Source organism: Cervus elaphus, chromosome 4 (assembly GCF_910594005.1).
Source record: "Cervus elaphus chromosome 4, mCerEla1.1, whole genome shotgun sequence".
NCBI lineage: Eukaryota > Metazoa > Chordata > Mammalia > Artiodactyla > Cervidae > Cervus > Cervus elaphus.
The window spans coordinates 51,576,986-51,597,923 of NC_057818.1; the positions used below are offsets into that span (position 1 = coordinate 51,576,986).

Sequence of the window (20,938 nt, forward strand, 5' to 3'; positions counted from 1 at the left end):
GTCCCCCCAAAATCAGGCAATATAACATCTCAACACTGTGAGGCAGAGATACACCTTATGTTCCTAACCACCCACACCCCACCATGTGAATGTACAGAGACACGCATACTTCAGACCTGCAGTGGGGCAGCGTCGGAGGAGAGGCAGGGAATGACTGCCTCCTGTTGGTGGCCTAGGATTACCTAGGGCAAATGTGACGAAAGCTGATGGAAAGCCCCTGGCATGATAGAAACACAGCCTTGCAACCACAGCCCCTTTCCCCACCCTGGAGGCACAGGTGCAGGGGTGGTACCCACAGGAAGCACAAGGAAGCTGCTGGAAGACAGTGCCTTCTCTCCTCTCTCCCCAGGTCACACCGCAAGGGGGCGCCGGGACCCTGCCATTGTCCCAAGCTTCCAGCAGTCTGAGCACAACAGGTCAGAGGGGGCAGTGGGCAGTGACAGGGTGCTGTGAGAACGCAGGGCAGGCTCGAGCCTGAGGTCTTCAAGGGCACGTTGTCTCAGGGCATCTATGGGCCTCGAGACTGAGCCTGGAGGTGGGGGGTGGGGAAGAGGGCAGACTCACCCCTACCTGCCAGGGCAGCTCAGGCTTCATCTGCTCCATAATTTCATATGAGAAAAGCAGGAGGCTGATAAAGGTGATGTGTCTGGGTTCTGTTTCTGGCATTTAGAAACTGTGAACTTCAGAAGCAACCTTACCTCTCTGAGTCTCAGTTATAAAATTATTATGAATGTATCATATATACAGAAGCTATATCCATAAATATAGACATAACAAAAGTGTGTATGCAGATACACACCTTTGTACCCAAAGCCCTCCTTTGTTCCTTCCTGGGGTGCGTGCGTACTAAGTTGCTTCAGTCGTGTCCGACTCTTTGTGACCTCATGGACTGTAGCCCGCCAGGTTCCTCTGTCCATGGGATTTCCCAGGCAAGAATACTGGAGTGGGTTGCCCTGCCCTCCTCCAAGGGATCTTCCCGACCCAGAGAACGAACCGGCGTCTCTTAGGTCTCCTGCATTGGCAGGTGGGTTCTTCACCACTAGCGCCACCTGGGAAGCCCCCTTCCTGGGGGTAGGGCATGTGTAACACCATATATAAAAATAATATAAAAACAAACACCAATTGTCCCTCCTCAGGTTAAGAAATAGTAAGTGCAAGTTTATAAAGTAATAAGGGTGTGCCTGGTTCTAGGTCTAAACTCTTATATAATGAGTGTTGACTTCACACCCATTTTATAAGATAGATTCTGTTATCTTCCCCATTTTCCAGATGAGGGAACTGAAGGCCAGAGAGGGGAAGGTACTCACCCAAGGGCACAGCTGCGATGTTGCAAAGCTGGGAATTGTCCTGGGTGTCTGACCAGAGTCTGTGCTCTGGGCTCTCTCAGCCTCAGGGTGCACAGCTGCACCCCCTTCCTGGCTCCAAGAGGGAGCCATAGGGGTCTGTCCTCTGGGCACCCCTGGTTCTTTGTACAAAGGGGCCCGGAGGTGAGATTCAGGGCTGGATAAGCAGGGCGTGAGCACACTCTGGGCTCAGGGCAGAGGCCCGGTGGGTGGCTGCTGCTTGTGCTGGGATTGCTGTCACCATGCAGAGGCTGTGGGACAGAAGGGCGGGAGGCCTAACTGTGCTCTGACCGAGGAGAGGTTGCAGGACTGGGCAGGTGTCGACCTCAGTGGAGGACGAGTGGAAGCTGAAGTCTCCGTCTCTTTGTTTCTCTCTGGCAGTTACTACCTTATCCTCAGCTGTGGGGACACTCCACCCTAGCCGGACAGGTGGAGGGGGTGGGGCCGGGGGCGGGGCCGCGCCCCCCCTCAATTCCATCCCCTCTGTCACCCCCCCCACCCCCGGCCACCACCAACAGCACAAATCCCAGCCCTCAAGGCAGCCACTCGGCTATCGGCTTGTCGGGCCTGAGCCCCAGCACGGGGTAAGTGGGCAGCGGCAGGGTCGCTGCTGCTTCCAGGGTGGGGAGCTGTGCCCCGATCCTGTGGGAGGGTCTCTGCCCCGCTAATGCCTCTGCTTTGCCTCTTGCAGAAGCACAATGGTGGGGTTGAGCTCCGGGCTGAGTCCAGCCCTCATGAGCAACAACCCTTTGGCCACTATCCAAGGTGCGTGCTGCCTTAGGTCACTCCCACTGTCACCAGCCCCGTCCCCCGGGGCCTGGAGCCCCCCCATTGCTGCTCCAGCCATGCCATCCTGCCCTCGCTCACTGCATCGCTCATCTCTTCATACCCATCTCACCTCTGGGGAAGGCGTGAGGGGTGCTGACAGGGTCTGTGGGTTGGATGGGAGGACAGAGGGCACTGCGGGCGGGATGCTGGAAGGCACGCCCAGCCCAGCCTCTCTCTCTCCCTCCCAGCCCTGGCCTCTGGTGGAACCCTCCCCCTTACCAGCCTTGACAGCAGCGGGAACCTGGTGCTGGGGGCGGCTGGCGCAGCCCCAGGGAGCCCAGGCCTGGTGACCTCACCACTCTTCTTGAACCACGCTGGGCTGCCCCTGCTCAGCGCCCCGCCTGGCGTGGGCCTGGTCTCGGCAGCCGCTGCGGCCGTGGCGGCCTCCATCTCCAGCAAGTCTCCTGGCCTCTCCTCGTCCTCCTCCTCGTCCTCCTCCTCGTCCTCCTCCACCTGCAGTGAGACGGCAGCACAGACCCCTGGAGGCCCAGGGGGACCCGAGGTAGGGTCCAAGCCCGAGTGAGGGCCCGCCATGCCTCCCCTCCGACTCCTCTGACCCCCCTGCCTCTGTCCCCTGCCTGGGAAGTGGGCGAGGAGGCCAGCGCTGGGGGCACCGAGGGTCCTCGGAGCAGGAGTGACAAGGGAGGAAAGACCAAAAAATAAAAAAATAAAAAGCAAAAGACCAACCAACAAACCAAAAAGAAAAAAAAGAAAGAAAAGAAATCAACCAACAGAAAAAAGAAAACCAAAAATAATCACAAAGAAACCAGCTGCCCCAAAGGAACCAGAGATGAAAAACAAACATTAAAAACAAAAACCAAAAAACAAAAAGTTCCTCACCAAACTGAACAAACCAAATACCAGTCTGGAGCCAGACCTCAATGTGCTCACCCTCACTGCTACGACACCAAATAGGAGCCCAGCCAGGGGCGTCACAGCCTCAGCAGGGCGGACCTTACTCGACCCCTGGTGTAGGGCCAGGGCTCCCCCCTGGGGGGCGGTGGCCAGAGAAGGAAAAAGAGAATGTGCCAGCCTTCCAGCCTGTACCCCCTGCCCTGGGCCAGCCAAGACAGGGCACAGCCTGCGGTGGAGGGGGTGGGCTCAGAACTACCCACCAAATATTCTTTTCCAGAAGGTGAAAGAGAAAGGGCCTGAACAACCTTACACCAAATATTCAGTAGCTTCATCCAAAGGATGTACAGAATTTTTAGCATTGTGCTCAACAGAATGTGTCCCTGTTGTGTGTCCCCCCCTCTCTCCTGGCCCCTAGCTCTCCCCGCCCGGGCAGGGGGTCTCGCTTTAACCTCCTCCCTCCCCCACCCAGGGGAGAGTTCGAGGCAAGGCCTGGGATGACTTTTCAGCCCTTTTACCTCCTCCGCCCTTTCCCTTTGAAGGTGGGCTAGGCCGTTTTGCCAAGCTCTAGCTCTCACATGTTCCCCCTACCACCCCCCGCCCCCCGCCCACCCGTCACCTCACCCTCTTCTGCTCAGGAACCTCCCACTATCCCTGGTCCGAGGGAAGGAGGAAGTTTCAGACAAGAGAGGAGAAGGTGAGGGCGTTCAAGTTGTCTTTTTTTCCATCCTCGTCTGTCAGTTTCCCTTAAAGAAAAAAAAAAAATTCATATTCCAGTGCCTATCCGTGGGATCCTTCACGTTCTTTGACATTTTTGACCAGAAACCAAAAAGAGAACTCACCTCGCTCCTCCCACCCTGTGCCCCTCCAATACTGGCAGATGCCTCTTCCTCCCCCTCCACCCCACATGCACACACGCACGCACCCCAGTGGTGGGGTTCCTCCAGATGGCGTCCCCATCAGGGTCCGTGTGGCAGGGACAGTGCCATGGCCCGTGGTCCCCATCCGAGAGGGCGCTGTGGTGACCACCACTCCCACAAGACCTCCCTTGAGTCTTGGCTGGACCCCAGGTTTGCCCAGCCCCGGACGCATCTCGCTGGACAGAGGAGAGACGCTGCTGGGAGCCACGTTGCCCTCCTGCTATTGGGGAGGCCAACAAAGTTTTGAACCAAAAAAACAAAACAAAAAAACCAAACAAACAATAAATTAAAACTAGGAAAAAAGAAAGAATTTATAGATATATATATATTTAAGGGAAAGAAGACGAGGACTCTTCAACGAATAAGAAGGAGCCGCAAGGTGGAGCCAGGCCCCTGCACCAGTGGTCCAGGCCTTTGGTCCCCAAAGCGGATGGAAGGATGGATGCTTCTTTCTCTTCACAAATACCTCATGGACGTTGTCTTCGGGAAAGCTGGAGGGGGGCGGCTGGGGCCGGGCCTGCCCCTCAGCCAGGGCGGATGGAAGCGGGTGGGCAGGGCTGAGAGAGGGTGTCAGGGACGGGGGTGAAGAGCCCCAAGCTCCCTGCCTCCCCCCCCAATCAACTGAAAAAGCTTTAAAAAAACAAAACAGGAAAAAAGAAATGAGAAAGCAAAAAAGAATGGACGAAGGAAAACTAACAAACTTTCGGGTGGTTTGATTCCTCCTTTTGAGTTCTTCTGTCCTCTTCAGTCTGTCCTCTCTCCCATCTCCTCCTTTCTCTCGTCTGTCCCTCCCTCTTCCTCCCCTCCTCTCTCACCTCTCGCCATCTCCTGTTTCTGTGTCTCTCCTCAAACCAAAGTGTTGCTGTGAAGGACGCGAGCCATTGAAATCAGAGTGGCCCCTGCCCCTGGCTGGGCAGGCGCAGAGGGAGGGGAGAGCCCCAGGAGCCTGGCGGGGCTGCCCAACACTCCCAGGAGAGGCAGACGGGAGCCTCGGATGCCACCCTGGGCCCCGAGGCCTCAGCGTTCTCTTTCTTTCTTGTCTCCCTTCTCCCACCTGGGAAATGAAACTTTCGGGCTGGGCCATGGAGGCAGCAGAGACTCAGCTGTTTCAGGGGTCTCGGGGTGCCTTGTCTGGGAAGTGGTGGAGCGGTTGCCCCTCCCACCCTGGCACCGATGGGGCCTGGCATGCCGTTGACCCATCCTCGCCAGAATGTAAGCATCTCCGCTGAACCTACTCCCCGCCCTTACCCTACCTCTGAGTTTGTCCGTTTTTATTTCCTGAAGAGAAGGGACTGGCTAGCGGGCCTGGGCCCTAGCCCAAGGGTGGAGACGGGGCCACGGGCTCATGAACGGATAGGAAGGACGTTTGAGCAGAGCCAAGTGAAAGGAATTGCAACCAAAAACCCCTCCGAGAAGACAGGCAGCATGGAAGGCATGGTGGAGATGACTCAAAAAACTATGATTCTAGACCAAAAAATAGAAAAAAAAGAAAAAGAAAAAAAAAAGGAAGAAAAAAAAGGAAAAAAGAAAAAAAAGAAAAGGAAAGAAAATCCAGGACTCACCACCACCCACTTCATCCTGCTTCCTCCCCATCAAGTCCTGCGTCCCGGACTGCTGCTCCTCCTCCACCCCAGTACCCAGTAGGAAGCTGGCAGAGAGGAGAGGAGGAAGCAGGGGGCAGGGATGGGCCTATGCCCTGACATTGGTGGAGGGACCCCCGTGTAGCCAGGGTGGTGGGGACCCTCCCCATCCAACCCCCATTATCTGGGAAAAGAAAAAACAAAGAGAAAAAGAAAATTCCTGGGAGGGGGAAAAAATAACCAAATCCCAAGCTTTAACTACAGCTGTGAAACCAAATATTGGGAAGGGGGTGGGAGGGAGGGAGGGGCAAGTGTGCCCCAGGTCTCCCCCCTGGGCCCCCCTCCCCCGAGGACTCGAGATAAGGCACCAAATACCTCATAGAACTTTAATGTTAAAAAATGGAAACCAAATATCGTTGGCTGGGGGCCAGCCAGGGCAAGGGGCTGGGGGGCTGAGGGAGCCAGGGTTAGGAAGGTGATGGGGGAATTCATGCCCCCCACCTCCCTCTGCCCCTTCCACTCCAGCCTCCCCCGTCTCGACTCCGGGAAACAAAACTATCTCATCGTTTTTATTTTGTGGTCTGTACAGAGCCTGTGTCCGTGTGTCTGTGTGCGAGCGAGAGAGTTGGGGGGCTGGGGAACTTTATGTGGGGTTGGGGAAGGAGACCTCAGGCCAGGTTCTGGGCTAGGGGAGATGTCTGAGGTGGGGGGCCAGGGGCCTGGGCTAGGAAGAAGGATGAGTGGACTGGAGAAAGTGGGAGCCCTCAATTTCTCCTCCCCAACCCTGACCTTACTCAAGGGAGGGACAGAGACTGGGTCTACCTAACGGTGGACCTTTTAATTGTGCCAAAAAAAAAAATGCCAGTACCTAAAACACCTCTCTCTGGTCTCTTCTGGGAGGGTGGGGGCTGGAAGTGGGAGGAAGGACTGCGGGAGGGTAAGTGGGGTCAGTGGCTATGAAGAACCCAAGGCTCTGTGTGAACTGGGGCTACGACCAGGAGGAGGGGTAAGGCTCTGAGTTTCCCGCATGTCTCCTCCCTGGGGAAGGCCAAGAGAGGGTCTCCAAGCCCTGCACCCTGGGAAGATGGGGTACGGGACTGGCCATGTGGTGAGGGCACCTCTTGACCTGGCTAGATCTCCTCCCCTACCCAAATCCCAGGGTGCCTCTCTCCCTTTAGCCCAGGGTAGGGAGAGCTGAGTGAGAGAGAGAGTGAGACAGACTGAGCAAGACTGAGACACGCGGGCCCCCACTGGCCTCCGAGTGGGAAAGGCAAGTGCGAGAGATAAAGGCCTCCAAGAGAAAAAAGAAACAAACCAAAGATTTAACCATTAAAAAAAAAAAACCCACAGACAACTCCGCTACCTTTTTATACGTTGGAAAAAAAAGTGAAAAAAATTAAAAAATTAAAATTAAAAAAAAAAAAAACACAAAAACTCCAAGCCGCAGTTCCTTCATGCGGTTTGAACTTTGACCTCAGCAGTCTCCAAAGCAAGATGACGATGAGAAAGGGGAACAAAAGAAAGAAAAAATAATGTATATTTTTAAGTATTTGTCCTTGAGATATTAGCTCCTTGTTAAACAAACACAAAAAGGAGAGAAAAATCCAGAGAGAAGCGTTGCTGGGACGGAGACAACTATTTACTATGTCTGTAACCCCTCCCCTCTGCTTCCCCTTCCTCTCCTTTCCTCTGTCCCTGCTGTCCCTCCCCCAACCTGTCCCCCAAGCCTAGGGGCTCAGTATTTATTTATTTATATGATTGCAGGGTGACTGGGGGCCTCTCTTGGCAGCTTGTGGAGAGGCCCTTTGGATCGTGGTAGGGTGGGGAAGGGGCGAGGGGTCTGGAGAAAAGCAGGAGCCTGATCTTTGGTCAGTTCCTCTCTGCCGGCTCCCTCTGGCTTCTCATGACACTGCTGCCACCTTCACCTCCCAAATCCAAGGCTTCACGAGGGCAAGGTGACCATCCCACCTTGTGAAGATGAAACTGGTTCAGCCCTTTCTGGGGTGGGTGTCTTTCCCCTTTGAAAGACCAGGTTCGAATGGGGAGGGGAAGAGGTGGCGAGTAGTGGGCAAAGAAGACCAGGGAGTCTTACCCAGACATGGAGCAGGCCCTGGAGGAGACCCGCCTCTCCTCCATTCTCCCCAAGTTAGCCCCCTTTCAGTTCTGTTTGTCCCCTGTGTTGGTAGCCCCTCCCCTCCCCCCCCCCCCCCCACCGCCCCTGTCTCTTCTCGTGGTAGCGGTTAGCGTTTCAGTGTTCTTAACTCCAATCTGCTTGTTCATTGTAAAATGTGCTTCTTTTAAGGCCCCATTTTTGTAACTTGAGTGTGTCATTCATCTGAACAACATCAAAAAATAAAAAATGAAAAGCTGTACAGAGAGAAACACTGCCCGCTGTCCTTGGTCTCCTACCTTGGGAAGGGTGGTAGGGCAGTCAGGGTGTGGGGGTGGGCGTGGGCGTGCCTGGGGCGGGGGGCAGGCTTTACTGCTGTTGAATGTTCACAAGTAAGGCCTGAGCAAGTTTTTTTTTCACCAATTAAGAAAACAAGTCTGGGATCTTAGAATGAATTCAAATTCCTGAACTTAAATCTCATTTCTGGGGACCTCCCTTGCAATCCAGTGGTTAAGACTCCATGTTTCCACTGCATCATGGTAGTGTGGGTGCTCAGTTTCGATCCCTGGTTGGGGAACTAAGATCCCACATGCCCGTGTGACACAAACAAAAGAAATAAATCTCTTAGGCCATTTTATAGATATGTGACCTTCAGTATGTGACCTTCAATGTCAGCATCTGTAACACAGGGACAATATGTAGGATAAATGAGTACTATGAGAAAATCAGGAAGCCAGAGAGCAGTTGCCTACTTCCATCCACAGAGGACTTAAGAGACCATTTAAAAAGAGTTGACTTTGAAGTTGTCTGGTGAAACAAGATACACACCTGACTTCTTTTTCAGAATGACATTAAGTGCTCTCACTCAAATTTTCGTGCTTGTCATTCAGCAGGAACAACTGTTTCACACACCAGACCATGGGCTGATCCCCAAGATCTCACTGCTGAAAATCATCAGTGGGTCATCTGTCGTCAGGTCTTCCTGTCATCACCCTACCCTCTGATGTATGCCTGACACAGAGGTGCTGGGATTCTGTAAACTCAATAGCGAGGGATAGGGGAACAGAAGAAAGGAAAAGAGGAGGAGAGGGTTTGATCATTTTGAAAGAGAACAAGTGTTAGCACTTTGGGAATTCCCTGACGGTCCAGTGGTTAGGACTCTATGCTCTGCGCTTCCACTGGAGGGAGGCACCGGTCCCACCCCTGGTAAGGGAACTAGAATCCTGCAGGCAACATGGTGCAGCCAAAAAAGAAAAAATTGTCAGCACCGCACTGTTTTGGCAAGACAGAAAAGTGCTTCTCCAATTCTCAAGCCAAGTCAGTAGACAGTGGCACGTCGGGCTGGAAGACCCGTCTTTTGTTCCAGTCCTCCCCCTGTAGGGGGATGCAGTCAGAACCATATAGACCTAAAAGGACTCTATCTCCCAGGCCAGTCTGTGACAATCACAGATGGCACATGCAAGAGCACTCCGGAGCTGAACCTGGCGGCATCCACTTGTGGCCCCATAAATGTGCTCACCTGTTCCAAGCAGCCTCCCCTGTGATCATACTTGGGCCTCACACATCTTGAAGAACATGTTGTCACTAGAGGACCACCATTCTGTTCCCTTGAGTGTTCTGCTTAAGCAGCTTCTACATCTAACTTAAAAAATCTAGCAACGCAAGGTTCTTTGTGGAGTCTTCAAGTCACCACCACCAAAACTGCTGTGTTCAAAATGCAGATTCCTAGGTCTCATTGAGACAAGCTGCTGGATCCAAATCTCTGGGGAAATTCCCAAACATAAAGTTAAAGAGCCTTTGCCTGTCCAACTCAAACTCCAGCATCCAACAAGGGTTTGATTAGTGCATCTTCTTTAGGACCATGGTCCAACTGAAGACTCTGGAAGTTTCAGTGGGGTGAACAATGACTTGTTCATCAACATGTTTGTGCACATAAACTTTTCTCAATGAGGGAGTCTTAAAAAGTTTTCACTAGAGGCTCTAGAAAGGAACCACAATAGAGGAAGGGTGATCCCTGCCCCCCACACTGTCACAGAGCTTGCTTCTCTGCTGAAAGCATCTTTATTGTGGAGCCAACCAGAACCCTCAGGGTTTTTCCCTCCATTCCTGTCCCTTGATTCAGCCTGATTTTTATCTGGTTTTGCAAAGAGAAATCCTCTAACTGTTCTAAGTATTTATTTGACATAACTTTCTCGATGTTACAGCTCTTCTTGAAAGCAAGCAGTTTGAGAATGAATCTTCACTTGTGGATTAAGGGGCTCTGGCATGCTGGGCTAAGGTGGTTCGAGTCCTTTCTGTAGGGTATGAGGTTATTAAAAGATGGAGCCACGATCCACACACTCTGGTAGAAAACAACGGCTTAACAGATAAGTGCTGTTCTTCATTAGGAGCTTTCAAGATATCAAAAGGCTGAGCGCTTTACCATTTAAAAAAATGAAGCCTAAGCCTAAGCCCCAGTGCCCAGAGGGCTACAGGATTGCTGAAGGTAGTCGATCAAGAGCAATGGAGAGGCTGAGGGGGCAGCTCTTAGGCCTCCCTTTCCACTGGTCTCAATGCAAAGAGCTTCCCTTTACCTCTCCTTCACTAAGGTTCCAATAAAAACCCTAACAAAAAGACTGGAGTAACCCTGGGGGTGGGGCTGTTAGTTTTCTTGGTGTGGCTCTTAGAGACAAAGACTAGCATAGAAGCCAGGCACTTTCAGTCACACACTCACCCTCTCTCTCCTCCACCGCCCTCCTCCTCCAGGATATAGAAGGCAGCAGAATGGAGAGGAAAACAGAGGTGATTAAGTCAAATGACACTACGCTGAAATTCAAGCTCTGCCCTGTGTGGGCTGAATGACCTTGGGTCAGTCTCTTCACTACTTTTGATTTCAGATTCCTTTCCTACAAAATGTTCTCTTCACGGGACCAGGGTGAAGATTTCAAAAAATGTAGGAAAACACTTGAGACAAGTTAGGCATTCAAACATCAGCCAGCCACCCCAACCACCTCTCCCGCCACAACAAGCAACTGTTAGCTAACTCCAGGTGGGTGTCAGAGCACCTTCCTACCCCTAGAAACTGTTCATCTTCTCCAGCCCCTCAGCTGGATCTTGTCCCAGAAGCTACCTCCTCTACTGCCCCTGAGATCATAACTTTCCAACACGTGCATTTGCCTTCAGGGGTCCATGGTGAGAACACCAGATGGCCTTGGAGGAGACCACTCACATCAGGCCAGAGTAGGGGCGACAGGGTGGTAAGAACCACCTGAAGACTTTCCTAAATGTTCCTGCCCCCCCAGCAGAAACAGCTTCAGGTTTTTCCATGGGGCTGTGGGGACCTCTAGTGGTCAGAGAACCACACTGCCCCTACCTACGACCAGAGGCAAGTCCCTGCTCCGAGAGCCCACTGACTCCAAGTCCTCCTCTTAGGTTCTGGGTTCCCGTTTACTGAGCTCCACTGCTTGCCAGGCTCTGCTCTAGGCACTGGGGATGCAGCCATGACAAGTCAGACCCAAGAACCTGGGGGCTCACAGTTCTCAAGTTCCACCATCCCACACGGTCAGGCCAGACAAAAGCATGTAAATGTCCAACTCAGTCTTTATTGACTGTTTTACCTTGGGGCCACCAGTACTAACAGGTGTGGGGGGGCCCACCTTTATTCACGTCAAGGACCCTAGAGCACCCCCTCAGAAGACAATAAATCCAGTTACAGAACTTACACGGCAGTTGGGAGGAGTGGAAAGGAACACAGTATGTACAGAGACCTAAGGGGATGGTAGAGCTTCTTCAGCAACCGGGCCTGGTGGTGCTGAAGAGGGAAACGAGGTGCGGTCAGCCAGTGATCTGGACCCCCTCGGCCTCAGCCAGAGGGTAGATCTCAATGGCCTCCACCAGGGGCAGAGCCTCCACTGCAGTCTCCATCACAGCCAGGCCGACGGCGGCTTCGGCCTCGGCCAGCTGCTGCCGCACGGCTGCCTGGTGCTGCTGCTGGTGGGTCTTGCGGTGCTTCCACAGGTTGGAGAAGGAGCGGTAGCTCTTGCCACAGTCGGGGCACGAGTAGGGCCGCTCGCCCGTGTGGATGCGGCGATGTTCTGCCAAGCGCATGGAGATGGCAAAGGCCTTGCCACACACTTCACAGGCGAACGGCCGCTCCCCGGTGTGCAGGCGGCGGTGGTCCTTCAGGTGGGTACTCTGCCGGAAGGCTTTGCCACAGTCCGGGCACGGGTACGGCCGCTCGCCCGTGTGGATGCGCCGGTGCACCTGCAGTGACGTCTCCGTGCTGAAGAGCTTCTTGCACTCGCTGCACTCCAGGCCACGTCGACGCGTGGGGGCCGCAGGCGCAGCGGGGGCCGTGCTCCCGAGGGCCGTCGGGGAGGCAACGGGTGTGCGCGCAGCCCGCGGGGCCCGAGGGGCCGGGGGCTCCTTAGCCAGGACCTCCCCCGGCCCAGCCGCCGCGTGGGCGGCCTCGTGCGCCTGCAGACGAGCGGCGGAGCCCACCTTCTTGCCACACGTGCCGCACTCGAAGCGCCGCGGGGCCTGGGCGGCCGCAGCTGCACATCGGTGCTCCCGCAGCCGCAGGGAGGAGGGGAAGGCAGCACCACAGGACGAGCAGCGGTGGGGCTGGCGCCCGGCGTGGGCCACCAGCTGGTGCACCTCCAGCAGCCGGCGCAGCAGGAAGGAGCGGGGGCACTCGCGACACTTATAAGGGTACTCGCCCGTGTGGTGGTAGCGGTGCATGAGCAGGCGGTAGGGCCGGTGAAAGCGCACCCCGCACTCCTGGCAGCGGTACGGGAAGTGCTGGGCGTGCACCAGGCGGTGCTGCCTCAGCGTGGAGCTCTGGGTGAAGGCCTTGCCACAGTCCCCGCAGCGGTAGGGCCGCTCCCCTGTGTGCGTGAGGCGGTGGCGGGCCAGGTTGGCGGGAGAGTTGAAGGGCTTGGAGCAGTCCGGGCAGGGGAACGGCCGCTCGCCCGTGTGCGTGCGCAGGTGGTTACGCACGTGCGACTTCTTCTTGAACATCTTGCCGCAGATGCTACACTTATGGCGCCGTTCCAGCCGGTGCACAAAACGCTGGTGCCGGGTCAGCTGCAGCGCCTTGCCAAACTCGCGACTGCATAGGAGGCAGCGGTAAGTACCTGGGGCGGTGGGCTCAGCTGAGCTCTCCTCCGCCGCGGGGGGCTCCGGGGCCTCCGGCTCTCCAGTCTCTGCCGGGGCTGGCTCAGGGAAGCCAAGGACGGGCTCCTCCGGGGGGACTGGTGTTGTGGGCAGAGGGACACCCCCAACCCCGTGGGTACGCCGGTGATAAAGGAATTTGGTGAGGTTGACAAAGGTCTTTCCACACGGACACGAATGCAGAGGATTGGGGGTGTGGGCTCGCCGGTGGGCCAGGAGGAGGGCCTCCGTGCCAAAGGCCAGGCCACAGTCCACGCACAGGAAATGAGACTCACTGCTGTGGTCTCCAAGGTGCTGGTCCAGACTGGAAGGGCTGGGGAAGACACGACTGCACAGGGGGCACTTGAAGACACCCTCCCGGTGACTCCGCAGGTGCTGCTGTAGCTGGTGAGGTGAGAGAAAGAGCTGGTCACAGGCTGAGCAAAAGAGCTCCTGGGTGGCTGCCCCGCCTGGCTCTCCGCTGTTGTTCCTCCGCGCCCTGCGTCCCCGGCGATCTCGCCCAAGGGCTTCCCCGTTGCGCAGCTCATAACTGTGGTCAGAGGACGGCACAGGCTCAGGCTGAGACACAGGCACCTCCGCCGGTGCTGGGGTCAGAGCCTCCGGCTGCAAGGCAGGCTCCTCAGACTCTGGGGCGGGAGCAGGGAAGTGGGTGGCCTGATGCTCCAGGAAGTCGGCTGGCAGCTGGAAGAGCTGCGAGCACTCCGAACACTTGTAGAGAAGCAGCTCCACCTCGGTCACCACCTCGGTGGTGGTGGCAGCGGCAGAGGGGACAGCTGCCCCTTCCCCGCCCTCTTCTGCTTTGCGGTACGAGTGCTCCACAGCCACGCGGGTCTGGCCCACGGGGGACCCCACGACAACTGGGGACCCCAGGACAACTGGAGTCGGAGGCTTGGTGGGAGTGGCCCGGAGGTGCGTCTGCCGGTGGTTCAGCCAGAGCTCCTGGCTGGCAAAGAGAGCCTTGCAATCCACACACTCATAGTGGATGGTGCTGGAGCTCAGGGCCGGCGCCTTGGGTGGTGGCTCAGCTGGCACGGCCTCCTGGGGCGCCAGCATCTTCAGGTGCAGCTCCTGGTGCTCCAGGAGCTGGCTGGGTGACATGAGCAGCTGCCCACACTCCAAGCACTGGTACTGGCTCTCCTGGACGAGGGTCTGATAGAGGCCCGTGCCAGAAGCTGCCTCTGCGGCCACAGTGACTCCGGGCTCAGCCACGCCCACCAGCTCGAAGTGCTGCTGGGGCACGTGGGAGTTCTGATGCATGAGTACCTCCTCCAGGGATCCATAGAGCTGGTTGCACTCAGAGCAGACATAGCGGTGCTCAATGTACAGGACCGTTTCCTCTGACTCTTCAGTCATGACGGCGGCAACACCCTGGGCTGGGAGATGTGGGGACAAATCATATCTAAGTCACTGCTTCTTCAGTCCTACCCAGGGACAATTCTTTCCCTTCATCATTCCTCTACCAAAACCTGAGATCAATTTACCCCTCTAACGTTTTGCTTCCATATTTCTACCCCCACCCCACTCCCTAACAACCCTTCCTCTCCTGAACACATAAGAACACCAAGCACAAAGCGTTTCCCACAGTCCCTTCCCAGTCAATCTACCTGAATCTCATCTCTGAATCAACTCCCATTAAATTCCCATCACCAGATCCTTGCAACCGGTCGAATCCCTCATTCTCCTGCCCCACAGCTGGCCCAAGGCCCCAGCCTACCACACAGTAACCTCTTCAGTCAGTATTTCCTCTACTGACTCCTTACCAACACACCACCCCATCCCTACCCCAGGTGCCTCACAGAGGCCTGGAGCACCCACTGCTCACAGCTCGCTCCTCCTCTGCTTCCACCCCCAGGTTCTCTCTCTCTCTTTACACCCCAACCACTCAAACTGTCCCAATGCCCGGCCACCTTCAGCACCTTTTCATGGTTCAACCCCCCTCCTCTGCACATAGCCCATCACCCACTAACGTTCTCCCTTTGGTGCCCAGGTTCCTCACATCAATAAACTTTTCTCACATTGGCCTAACCCATCTCCACACCCAGACCTTGCCCACCTTAACCACTTTCCCACGATTCCCAGGTCCCTCTCTTCAAATGAGTTAACTCCCTCTACACATTAAGGCTCTCTCCCACAACCCTAATAGCCTACCCAGAACTTCTAGACTCAGCTTCACAAAAGACAGCCAGAACTTTCTTCACACTTAGATCCCTTCCACCACCCTAACTCACGTCTCCAGAGCACCCAGACACTCTTCGCATTAATCATCTACCTCTTCTGTGCACTGAGACCTCATCTACAATTCTAAGTCCCTCTGGGGTACCCAGCCCCCTCTTCATACTAACTTAAGCCCCTCTTCTTCACAGACAACCACCCTGGACAATAGAGGGATTCCCAGAACCTTTCTCCACATATCCTTCTTCGCAAAAAAAGACCCTTCCCACCCTAACTTCTTCTTGGGATACCCAGATCCTTCTTTAAAAAAGACCCACCCTCACCCTAATCCATTCCGGAGACAGACACCCTCCTCTCACACATTACTAATCTAACCTTTTCTTCCTTGCAGAAAGACCCCCTTCCTCCCACCCTAACCCATTCTAGGGACGCCCAGACACCCTTCTTCCTATCAATCGAAGCCCCTCTTATCCGCAGTAAGACCCAACCCCACCCTAACCCACTCCAGGGATGCTCAGATCCCCTCTTGATACCCAAATTCCTCTTTTCTACAAAAAGATTCCACACATACTCTATCCAATCCAAGAATATCCAGACTACCCTTCATAATGGCTTAGATTCCTTTCCCACATACTCCTCCCACTGTCCAAATCTCATTAAGAATACCTAAACCCTGCATCAGCATCCTAAACCTGACAGCCAGCCAGATCCTCCTTCCTAACACCCAAGCCCCTCTCATCAGCCTATTAACCCTGGGTCTATCCAGCCCCCTGCCCCACCCTAGACACAGATAGCTCTCACCACCCTAAAGTCCTCCAGGGACCCCCAATTCTTACTCTTCACCTTGACCTAATTCCTGGTACTTTCCAAAAAGACTACTTCTCAAGTTATTCTATAAACACGAAGACCACAGCTTCATATAACATAAAACTCCTTTACACAGAGACCCATTCTCAAATCTCTCAACCCATTCCAAGAGTGCCCAACGCTCCCCGCTCGCCCTCCCTCCCCACATACTTTAGTTTAACTCTTCATATTAATGGAACTCATCCCCATCCTTCACACTGGGACCTCCACCTCGCCCTGAGCTCTGAATTTCCCCTCTAGGCATATCCATTTCCTGGTATCTTTTCACACTGAAGACCTAACTCATGGGCCTAACTCTCCAAGCATAACTAGATTTTCACTTTACGTCAACTTAACCACCTCTGTTCTCACGGCCGGAACCCCTCCCCGGGCACCCAGCTGTCCTCTAACCGTCCAGCCTTCGTCCTGGGTTGTCCCACCGCCAAGCCCTTAGCCGCGTACTCCCTGGAGCCTTAGAGACCCTCCCAGGGACACTCGAACTCCTCCCTTCCCACCCAACTCCCCGCCAGCGCCCAGCTCGAGCCCCGTCCCTCCTCACTCAGCCCTTCCCACGACTCTCGCTCCCTTCCCACCCGCCGCCCCGGCCCGGTCTCCCGCGCACCCGGCGGGCCGTTGGTACCGCTCCGCCCCACCTCCCGGTGCGCGCCCCCCCTCCGGTCCTCAGTGCGCAGGCGAGGTGGCGAGAGAAGGCCGCGCGGGCAGGGTGGGGAGCCCGGCCGGCCCTTCACTCGCCCGCTCGCACGTACCCGCCTCCGCCGTCTCGCACGCCCCGGGACCGGACCCGGACCCGGACCCGGACCCGGGCCGCAGCTCCCCTTGCGCGGCCACCCTGGCGCTGCGCCCTCTCTAGCTCCCGCCGTCACCTCTCGCCTGCTCCGCAGCCTCGTTCTCACCCCCGATCGCCCGCAGCAACGCCCCTCCCACCTTCCTCCTGGGCCGCCGCGCGGATGGCCGAGTGCGCCCAATCATCGTCCGCCTGGCCTCTGCCGTTCGGCCAATCGACGCTCACGTCTCCGAGCCCTGGACCAATAGTATCGGGCGTTGGTCTCCCTCCGCAGCACCCAACCAATCCTCCAGCGACGTTTTCTCACTAGCCCGCCCCCGACTGATAGGGCCCGCCTCCTTACGCCCTCTGAAGGATGTTCCTCCTCCACCTCCTCCTCGACCCCTCTTGACGGGTCGAGAAGGGAGGGCGGCGCGATGACGTCAGGCGGCGGAGCGACGCTTCTGGCGCCATCTTGGGGCCGCTGGGCCGGAGGCGGGTTGTTCTCTAAAGGGAAAGTAGGGGAAATTGAGGCACAGACACCAGGAGGGCGGCGAAGGCGGGGGAGCTGAGGCTTAGGAATCCCTGAAGAGCGAAGGGAGAGAATGAAGCTATGGTCAGCGCGAAGGGGAAGCTGTAACACCAATTGTATGGAAGGAGAAAAAGGGGAAATCAAGGCTCTAGACTTACTTTGTTAGAGAAGAATAAAGGCAGAAAGAAGGAAGGGCAGAAAAACTGAGGGACCTTTGAGGGAAGAGGGGAGGAAGAAATGTCGGAGGAAAAGCACGGATAGGGAATCTGAGCGAGCAAGGAAGATCTGAAGGATAAGGGAGGAAATGGCAGTTGGAAGGAGAAACAGTAAACAGGAGGGGCATTTGTTTCCTATCGTGAATATTTAATAAGCGGCTGCAATATGCCAAGTCAAGGTTAATCTTTGTAGGGATAGAGAAGGAACAGGAAAAGTCTGTGCCCTCCTGGATTTTAATTTCTGAGAATATAAAAGTATCAGATTCAGGGCTTCCCTGGTGGTTCATCCAGTGGTTAAGAATCCGCCTACCAGTGCAGGAGACACCCGTTGCATTCCTGATCTGAGAATGTCCTACATGCATCGGGCAGGTAGGCCAGAGGACAACAACTATTGAGCCTGTGCTCTGCCCCAAGAGAAGCCACCACAAAAAGAAGCCTGTGTACTGCAAATAGAGAGTAGCCCCTGCTCCTGACACCTCTAGAAAGCCTGCCTATAGCAAGGCCAAGTGCAGTCAAAAATAAATATTTTAAGAAAATACAAGTACACAAGTAGCTGTAGACAGCCAGTGACAGTAGTTGTAAAGAAAATAAAGCAGGGGGACAGAGGACATGGACTGATCTAGGGTGGCAGGGAGGTGCTCTCTCTGAGGTCACTGAGGACGTGGGGAGGGAGCCAGGAAGGAAACTGCTTGGGGGGTTGGGGAAAGTACCCAGATGGATCCTCATTTTTCCCCAAACTCCATTCAAATCAGCCTGTGGTCCAGGAGAATTTCAAAGTAAACCCAAGTCCAGGACAGTGACGTTTCTGCCTTCATTATCAAGGCTTTCATAGCCAGGACAGAGGAGATGGCAATGGGAATCTCCTGGGCCCCTTCTCTCCCTGCCATGGTACCCCTAGACTTCCTCTATCCCAGGCCAGAGGTCTGAATTCCTACCTTTTGGGAAATCTGGCCCCCATTCCACCTCCCATACTGAAGAGTCACTAAGGTCTCATGCCAGGCCAGCTAGCTCTGGCAGTTTCATTTGAAGAAAGATGTGTAGGGGGTAGATGACCTGAAAGACAGCCAGGGTGAGAACCTGAAGGTGGTGACCCTGTAATGTCTGAACTGTATTCCACTTTCTTCTAGGGTGCTCTTTTTCCAGGCTGATAGCCCAGAAGCTCAGGAAGTCTGGAATCCCCATATGTTTGAGGGGCTCTGGCCTACTCACATCCCCTTATGGATGGCCCTCAGGGCCTTGGAAGCAAGTTGCTCCCCTCCCTGCACTGTGTTGCGTTGCCAGAGCTACTCTACTCCCCGAGGACAGGAGGGGACCTGCAAGAGATTCAGCTGTTCTAGTTGCTCCCCCTCCCGCCATTGCTAAATGTCCATCAGCAGATGAATGGGTAAAGAAGATGTGGTATATATACACAATGGAATACTACTCAGCCATAAAAAATGAAATAATGTCAATTTGCAACAATATGTATGGAATTAGAGTTTATCATAATGAATTAAGAGGAAGGCAATTGCCATATGATATAACTTACACATAGAATCTAAAACATGACACAATTGAAGATATCCGTGAAGCAAACAGGCTCACAGATGCAGGGAACAGACCTGTGGTTGCCAAGCAGGTGGGGTCGGGGAATGAAAGATCGGGAGCTTGGAATTAGCAGATAAAAACTATTACATATAGGATGGATAAACAACAAGGACCTACTGTATAGCACAGGGAATTCTATCCAATATCCTGTGATAGACCATAATGGAAAAGAATATGAGGGGACTTCCCTGGTGGTCCAGTGGTTAAGAATCTGCCTTCCAATGCAGGGGATGCAGGTTCAATCTGTGGTCAGGGAGTTAAGATCCCACACACCTTGGGGCATCTAAGCCGGTGCACCACAACTATAGAGTCCATGCACTGCAAACGAAAGATCCTGCATGCTGCAACTAAAACCCAACATAGCTAAATATGTAATAATAAGATAAATAGTAACGCATGTATATGTATATCTGAATCACTTTGCTGTACAGCAAAAATTAACAACATTGTAGATCAACTATAATAAAAAATTTTTAAATTTAAATCAAAAAAGTTGTGTAAGAGTTATCTTTATTAGAATCTCAAGTGCTTCCTTTTTTAAACAATTTATTTTGGCTGTGCAGCATGCAGGAGCTTAGTTTCCAACCTAGGGATAGGACTCATACCCCATGCATTGGAAGCATTGAGTCTTAACCACTAGACCACCAGGGAAGTGCCTATGCTCAGTGCTTTCCATGCATTTTCCAACATAATCCTCTCAGTAACTCTAGAAAGGAGGGAGGAACTAATGCTCTCACTCTACAGAGAAAATGAGGCTCAGAGAAATTAACATGTCTCATCATTAGGAAGAGACACAACCAGGATTCTAACCCAGGAGTTCACTCCAAGATGTACACTCTTAGCTCCCACTCAGGTGGGATATCCAGAACATCATACCAAATGGATGAATGCATTGCATGCATGCTAAGTCACTTCAGTCGTGTCTGGCTCTGCCACCCTATGGAGAAGGCTCTCAATGGCCTACTTTGAGCCCGTCCCCATCTCTGAACCGATCCCTGTGGCCTGGACGATGTGGTTATTTGATCCTGGGTCAGGAATCAATCAGTTCTGGGAACCATGTGGTTCTCTGAGGGAAAGTTCAAGCTCTGCCATGGGGATGGGCACTGGGCAGGTGTAAACAAGACTCTGCCTGCCTCTCAGCCTGGAGATACATGCATGTATAAGGAGAAAGAAAAGGGAAGAAAGAGCCGGTAAATGCAACAGAGGAACGGTGTTTGGGGTGTAGAGTGTAGAGGGAAACTTGGCTGTGGATTCAGGGTAGAAGGGATGTTAGATGAACCCTAGGTGGGGGTTGTTTAGTCACTAAGCCGTATCAGACTCTTTTGTGATCCTATGGACTGTAGCCCACCCGGCTCCTCTGTCCATGGGATTTCCCAGGCAAGATACTGGAGTGGGTTGCCATGCACCTCCTCCAGGGGATCTTCCCGAACCAGGAATCGAACCAACGTCTCACATCTCCTGCATTGGCAGGTGAGTTCTTTACCACTAGTGCCATCTGGGAAGTCCAGATGAATCATTATTGCCTTCAGGGTGAAATCACCAGGGGCAGGAACCAGATAACCTGGAAGCTAGACTCAGCCTTTGGGGTTCCATGCTTTTGGGCAGATTCTCACTCTTGCAGAGGCCTCCTTTCCCCACTTGAAAACGGAAGGGTCCAGCTTGACTTATCTTTCTGCTTGTACCTTCAGCTTGGAATTCCCGGTTTATCTGGATTGATTAGGTCCCTTCACTTCAGATGATGCAGGAGTAAGCTGAGGCCTGCATCCGTTTTTCTGGAGGTGGTGGCACGGGACTAGGGCATCTGGGACAGGATCAGCTTACAGAGAAGATCATTCTATGCTGGGGTCCGTGCATAAGCAATGGTCTAGAGGCCACTGTAAATCTGGACTTTCAGACCTAGCTGGAGCTGAGAGTGGGTGTTGCGGGTTCCTTAAATCACGTGAGGAGGGGTATGCAAAGTCAGAGACAAATGGGGAGTGGTCTGGGGTGACCGGAGAAGAGGCCTACAGAAACTGGAA

General features: G+C 54.1%; 2 protein-coding genes across 3 annotated transcripts in view; one reads left to right on the top strand and one right to left on the bottom strand.

The window, feature by feature from the left end:
* POU2F2 (POU class 2 homeobox 2) overlaps positions 1 to 6,370 on the top strand; it is an 80,113-nt gene extending 73,743 nt beyond the window's left edge. The window contains 5 exon segments of the mRNA XM_043899297.1: positions 350 to 416; positions 1,725 to 1,834; positions 1,836 to 1,927; positions 2,035 to 2,108; positions 2,360 to 6,370. Of these exon segments, the coding sequence (XP_043755232.1) occupies positions 350 to 416; positions 1,725 to 1,834; positions 1,836 to 1,927; positions 2,035 to 2,108; positions 2,360 to 2,694 (678 nt within the window). The 3' untranslated portion in view covers positions 2,695 to 6,370.
* A 4,824-nt stretch (positions 6,371 to 11,194) lies between these two features.
* ZNF574 (zinc finger protein 574) lies at positions 11,195 to 16,782 on the bottom strand. Of its 2 annotated transcripts, none has more exons than XM_043899298.1 (2): positions 16,687 to 16,782; positions 11,195 to 14,157 (listed from the first exon to the last, which is right to left on the bottom strand). In XM_043899298.1, exon 2 carries the CDS (start codon positions 14,135 to 14,137, stop codon positions 11,447 to 11,449), a length of 2,691 nt encoding a protein of 896 aa, XP_043755233.1. In that variant the 5' UTR covers positions 14,138 to 14,157; positions 16,687 to 16,782; the 3' UTR covers positions 11,195 to 11,446. The 2 variants fall into 2 exon arrangements, with proteins under 2 accessions (XP_043755233.1, XP_043755234.1); XM_043899299.1 differs by having other exon boundaries at positions 16,570 to 16,745.
* Positions 16,783 to 20,938: the final 4,156 nt, after the last annotated feature.

Coding starts and splice junctions, on each gene's coding strand:
- ZNF574 (XM_043899298.1), bottom strand. CDS start 14,137: ATGACTGAAGAGTCAGAGGAAACGGTCCTGTACATTGAGCACCGCTAT.